Genomic DNA, 6,899 nt, shown 5'->3' with positions numbered 1-6,899 from the left:
TCATCTCCACTAGGGGGTTGCAGTGAGGCTCCGGGGGGCCGTTAGGTGTAGCCCACCAGTCGGGGTGTGCTGGGGAAGGTCTTGCGCATGCCCATACACTTGTCCTGGTCCAGGAAGAGGGAGTTGGCCTTGACGGACAGGTCGTGCTCCAGGGTCACCTTGGTCTTGACCAGTGTGTGCAGGGTGGACTCGGCCTCCATCAGCCTGTCCCGGAGCTTATGGATGGTGTCCTCGATCTCCCTCACCTCGCCCACCAGCCTAAGCATGGGGGAGGAGACGGATTATTGGGTGAAATTAACCAGAAAACAAGTTTCTGATCATAAGATGACGAGCAATGAAGTGAAGCCTGCTCACATTTGCGCTTTAGTTTATTAATTTAACGTGAAACGATGTCGATCTAACAGTGACCCAAACATTTTATTGGCATATATCTTTGAAAGAATTATTAACAGGAATTGACGTTGGTCTACCCGTGATCCAATGTCTTCAACTTAGTATGCAAAGATGCAGAGTTTAATCTGACTAGCTTTGTGAGTGACCTGTGATGGGGGTTGTCTCTGCAGAGCTCCACGTTGGGCCTGCGTGTCCTCTCCTCTAGCCGGGTCTGGGCCACCTTCAGCGGGTTCTCCTTGTCCCTCAGGGCCTTCTTCAGGGAGTCAATCAGCATCTCCGTCTGGAAGATCTCCTGCAGGGTCTGCGGATGCCAGCGAGAAGGAAACGAGTCAGTGACCATGGCAAACCAAGCTGAGAAATTTTTGTGGTTTTGGTGGTTAATAAAGGAGGAGTATTGAACAGTGTCAGATACTTAACAGTGTCAGATTCGTGCCTCTGACTCAGAAGATTTAATGTGATTCCAGATAATCACCTCTCCCTGCACTCCTAAATGCATCTTAAGAGCCAACCAGGTTTTATTAAAGACCGTGTGACTAACATCACAGCTGCTCTACAGCAAGTGAACCCGCCCAACAGCTGATCTCATTTCAAACCCCATAAGCCCTTCAAAAGTCAACTCCCAGAACAATAGCTTTCAGTGTGGAGCAGGGAAGAATATAGCACTCACAAATCAACAAAGTGTCTGTTTAAGGATCCCGTCTTTGGAAGGGGGCCCTCACACAATAAATAGAACGGGTTGAGCTTGTGCGTGTCATGATCCCTAACTAGATTATTGAATGGCAGCATGCAGCGACTCCAGAGCCAGGCGTTTGTAAGCATTCAGATACAAGTTTTATTTTTTTTTACTAGTAGTACTAGTAGTATTAGTAGTATTTTTCTTCAATTAGCTTTCTTGGGCCTAGTGTCATACTTTTGACTCCGCTACATTTTGAGCACACATAGTTGGACACACACTGTAAGTCAAGTTTAAAAGGAACTGGTCCGCAAGCCAAAATAGGCGCTGGCTAGGATTTGAAGTCGGAGAACTAGAAAATCTGCTTTTCGTTGCTGCGGGCGATGTGACGCGGTTGATCCTCAATCAGCTGTTACATTCTTACCTCTTTGTTTAATTAGCATCAGAGTTTTGACCGTCCAGACATCAGCTGATTGGTTTAGCAGCTGCTCAGGTCGTTTATAAACTGACAGCTCACACTGCCTCGCAGTATTTCATGCCAACGGGGTTTATTAGCTGCAGTTGCATTGTCCCGCTCTTACCCTTGGAACAATGCATTCTTCTAGGAATTCTCTCATTGGATAGTATATGCAGCACATGAAAACAATACTGATGTATTTTTAAAAGCTCGGACAACAACACCATGTGTTGGCATGGCAATCTTTCATTTATAATTGAGACCTTTCTGTCCAGTTTATTGTTACTTGACTCAAGAACCAGTTTTGAGTATGTATTTTGGTCTACCTCAGCAGTTGGTGGTGAATAGAGAAAAGGCCTGAAGAATTGAATTCAATAAAGATATGTGTAAAAGCATTTTTTGGTTAACCAATAGTATGTTATGCAGTATAGTCTTGGTGTGTGCAGAGGCTGTAAGAAAATCGAAATAAACTAACACTGGTTAAATCTAGGCAAAACATTAGATTTTTGCATAGTAGTTCAGTCACTAAGACATCAAGATCCTCGATGTCGCCTTAGCTAAGTCCACATGGCCAATTCAAGTCACCTTAGCCATGTCAAGACACCTCAGTCAGGTCACCTTAGCCAAGTAAACACCTTAATCAAGTCACCTTAGCCAGGTGTGTCTGAAGGCTGTTTTTAGTGTCGGCGATCTCTGATATGCGGTTGGTGAAGGCTACGTTGGCGCTGTTGAACTGGGTCCACATGTCATTGGACGTGGTGCTCAGCAGAACCTCGATCTCATCCCTCAGCTTGTGGGAGGCGGCTCGGTGGCTCTGGGACTGCAGGATGTTGTCATCTGTGAATTTGGACCAGGACTCTGGTAGGGAAAGGCTGACAGAGCAGAACAACAGAGACACAGCTTTTATCCACCGTTAAGAGCCTAGCAGAAGGTTTTAGAATTACTATTGCACACTAATGGTTCATTGATTGAATCTTTGGTTGATTGATCATTCATGTATTCATTCGTTCCTTGATTCATTCATCTATGCATTAATTGGTTAATTTACTCATTAATCAATGTATTCATTCAATCTTTGAAAATACTTGAAAATAGGGGTACATCAATTAACCATTCAAATTAGTTATAGTCATAATAAGAATTATTATATAGCTACTTGCGTAATACTGCATTACCTAATATTAATTAATGGTAATTAATGTACCTTTATTGTAAAATGTTATCGGTTCATTCGTTCATACATTGATTCATTCATACATTTCATCGATCCATACATCAATGGATTAATGGGGATTCATTCATCAATTAAGTCATACTCTTTAAGCATGAATTGAAACATTCAAACAGTGTTCCATTGTTTTGTCATATTAATTGTGTCATCCATTCATTGCTATGTTTCAAAGATGCCTCCAGCCATCCCACGTTATTCCTGCATACACAAACTGATGAGTCAATCGCAGTGTTGATGGGGAACTCACGACGGGTCCAGTCTGTCGACTCCTCTGTAGTAGCTGATCCCGTCCGAAGTGTTCCTCAGATGGTGACACCTGTCGTCTATCCTCTGGGCTGACACTTTGTCGCTCAGATCCCTCTCGAGCTCATGCTGGGCGGCTCGGTTTGACCTAGGTTAACCCACGCAGCACAGGCCACAGTTGAAAGGCACGCTGGTATGTCAACAAATTGCTCCTTAAATTTGTCGTCGCCATTGTAAAAGTGTATTGAATGCCCTTGGTGTTACGGTAGGTTAGCTGTGCTATTTCAACTGAGTTCATTGCGGTGAGGATTTTATATATGATATGATAAAGGATGGATTCAAACATAAAATAACAGGATGCATATACAGTATATACTGTAGAACATGAAACCATGTATGTCTGGTCCAAGACTCACGCCAGTTGAGCGATGGCTCTGTCCAGATGTCTCCTCATTCTTTCCTGACAGGATTTGATTATTTCAACCTCCTGCACACCACAACACAACACAGATACAAATTCATTTTTTTTAAGAAGATTATTGAAATCTGCACTGCACAAACTACTCACACACACTCAAGGATATAGGATACACAAGTGATATATGGATGATACCCTTATAAGGTTCTTCTCGACACCATCGTGGACCAGGTCGATGGACATCCGCCTCTCTCTGTGATAGAGACATTCTTGGGATACCTGTTGACAAATCAATCCTCCAAGTCAGGTGAAGATCTCCTGCCAACTAGCGAAAGATCAGCAAACACAGATTGGTATAATGGGAATAATATATAGTATAATGGGAATCTATGTAAATGGCAGAGCAGAGATGACAGCCCTTAGGTTCAGTGATGAAATCCCTTTAGGTTAAGTCATTTTGGGGTAAAGGCTTTGTGTAAATAGGAGATTATTACAGTTCCTTGAGGTGAGGGGTAGGGTTGAGCAAACATTGGTAAGAATAACATTAATTGATATTCTGACGTTTGGGTCCTGGCAAACACCTGTCATTCGATACGGAGGGTATCACCATCTCTCCAGCCAGATCAGGTGGAATACAACCTTGAGGCCCAAAAGTATTCAGGGTAAAACAACACATTACCTGGATGCCTCCTATAGAAGGTTGCCTGGTAACTTAAACCGGACAGAATGTGACCTGATAACAAGCGAGTGAGGCCCTTCCTCTGTTGTTAACCAATCTAGAGTACCCACACTTAGGGGCCCGGCCGGGAATGGCAAGTAGAGGTACATTCGGTCCATAGATCCATCAATTATACAAACAAATGCAATGCTGGGGCTGTGACGGGTCGTTGATGGAAGTTACCCATACAGGCGTATTCAAGTACACAGTCCATCAAGGTAGACACTCGATATCACACACACACACACACACACACACACACACACACACACACACATCCGCCCCTTTAAACACAACCCCCCCAGACCTGCAGGGGTCCATCGGTCTCGGCCAGGGCCCTCTCCAGCCTCCTCTTGACCTCGGTGAGGGTGGCGATCTCCGTCACCATGTTGTCTATCTCGTGGTTGAGCTCCGACCTCCAGAAGACGATGTCGTTCAGGCGCTCCCCGATGTTCTTGCTGGTGTACTCCTGGGTGCGGCGGGTCAGCTGCTCGCGGTCCTGCATCAGCCTCAAGGTGTCCTTCCGCAGCCGCTCGGCGCTGTTCCGGGACGACTCCGACTCGCGGTAGTTGCTCTGGTTGGACTTGTACCAGTCGTCGGGCGTGTAGCGGGTGCTCAGGACGGCTCTGTTGGACGGGTGGTACATGGTGTTGGAGCGCACCAGGTCCAGGTCCCCGTCCCTGCCCTGCCGGATGGACGGGATGGCGCTGCCGGCCCGGAGGTAGTTGTTGCTGCTCCGCCACTGGTGGGAGACGGGGTTGAAGGTGAGGGGGAGCTGGGTGCCGCGGTAGCTGGAGGCCATGGTGGAGATGGCGGGCAGGAAGTGGCTGGTTTTGGGCCGCGCGTACGTGGCTGTCAGGGTGGAGCCCAGGAGCTCCATCGTGACTTTTGATTTGATTCCCCTGGTTTTGCAAAATTGAAAAAGATTTTAAGATTTTATACTTTTTTTAACAATGTTAAAAAAATGTGATCGACTTTCTAACAATATTCATGCATTGTTATAATGTATTTCACTTGAACAAATGAAAAGCGCAGACGATATACATGATTCTTATCTGTATTACTGGTTTATATTCTATTTCATTATAACAAATAAAAAAATAAACATACTAACGTTGTAGGAGGCTTACTCTTATTCTAAGCATAAACCTGCAAATAGACTTCTAGTCCAAATCAATTGACATCAATTCATTTTCATTTGATTATTTGACATGATTTGAGTTTTAAATTTACCCGGATTCAAGTGCAATTTCCAAGTCGAATAATGAACTAAGAAGCAAAGGAAATAATTGTCACTTACCAATAACTAAATAAAATCCGGTTCTGGACAGCTCGGTGTGTCCCACCACTTAGTCGCGCTCACCTGGGAATGAGCTCAAGAACGCATTAAAGGTACACTCTCATGCATTATTCATAGGTCAAGAGTTTCAAGCCATTCATTCAACTTCGAGCTAGCCAATGGTAGTGGTGGTGCTGGTGGTGAAACACTAGGCTGCACTCAGCAGCAAAGGCTGTCCAAGATTTCTGTTGACACAGAAGCAGTTGCCACGGGTTACAATGGGAGAGGAGTAAAGCTGTTGGATGAGATTTAAGGATTAATTGTGAGCAGGTGCGCTGACTTTACTGAAGTAAATACAGAATTCCTGACTGTCATTGTAATGACAACCAACTTTTTCTACTTCTGTAGTGTGCATTCTCTCATTGGAAACAGTTGATTTAAGAGATCAGCCCTTATAAATGGTTTGAAAAGGGTGAAGTGTAACCGAACAGGCAGGTCAAGCATAGCTTGTTCCCATGACGTTATTACGCTCTACAACCTGAGCTCCTCCACCACAGCTTGGAGGCTTTGACTCGTGTTCAGATTACAGTTTATTATGACTACAATCAGAAATACATTTTAAGCATTTAATCTAGTCTAAATCCACTTCATGGCTGTATTTGGAGCTAAGATTTGTAAGAGAGCTACACTGATGTTTATCCAGAAAGGACAACAGCAAAATTGACCCTCTCCCGTAACCGTGCGATAAGCGGCCGTGTGGGTTACAGTTCCCTGCTCAATGATTCATGTCACAGGAAGAGTCCACGCAAGACACTGCTGCACAGAATAATAATCTGCGTTGTGTTACCTACCTGTGGGAATGGGTATCATTTACACTAATCTGTTCAGCAGGGGTGGACAGACAGATGATAGCCTGCTTTCCACAGAGGAGCCAGGGGAAGGGTACCAGGGCTCATTCCTGACGTCACCAGATTTTAATGGAGCAATGTTTGACACATTGCTTGGTTTGGCGTGGAAAGACATAAAAGTACCGTGTCTGTGTGTATAGGCGTTACGAAATAACATGCCGAGCCATGCTTGTTTTGAATGTACTGCAGTTAGTGGAAAAAACAGATTTGTTTAGTCTTTTCGATAAGCATTTTGGAAATACTTTTTGTTTTGAACACAACGTCATTATTATGTTAGTTTTGTTTCTGTTATGGAGGGTGATGTCCTCATGGCCTCAGAGGGCTCCTCCCCAATGTGTGCTCTTCCACAGCAAAGTGTGAGCCATTCAACGATGGGGTGCTGTGATTGGCTTCCTGGGTGTCTGTTGCTTTTACACACAGCATCACTGCTTTGCAACCAGCGTCGGTATCCTCGACAGCAGACTGGCCGAGGCACGCCAATCCTAAAGTCAGTCGAGGTTGTCACTGATGTCATGGATGACGTTCATTGCAATTACAATGTAATGGACCCAATTTTTTGCTATTTGGCTCAAACTCTAT

The 6,899-nt window shown here is 44.6% G+C and overlaps 1 protein-coding gene across 1 annotated transcript; it reads right to left on the bottom strand.

Moving 5' to 3' along the window:
- Positions 1-41: 41 nt before the first annotated feature.
- Positions 42-5,013, bottom strand: tekt3 (tektin 3; the record flags this gene model as incomplete). The annotated part of the gene is made up of 7 exons (XM_084485249.1): positions 42-258; positions 540-694; positions 2,173-2,395; positions 3,002-3,145; positions 3,414-3,484; positions 3,611-3,694; positions 4,441-5,013. 7 exons carry the CDS (start codon positions 5,011-5,013, stop codon positions 42-44), a joined length of 1,467 nt encoding a protein of 488 aa, XP_084341375.1.
- Between the last annotated feature and the right edge of the window lie 1,886 nt (positions 5,014-6,899).

The sequence above is a fragment of the Micromesistius poutassou genome, assembly GCF_964030765.1.
Source record: "Micromesistius poutassou genome assembly, chromosome: 21".
Taxonomy (NCBI): Eukaryota; Metazoa; Chordata; class Actinopteri; order Gadiformes; family Gadidae; genus Micromesistius; species Micromesistius poutassou.
The sequence above is the reverse complement of the archived record's forward strand: the minus strand, read 5'-3'. Positions and strand labels throughout refer to the sequence as shown.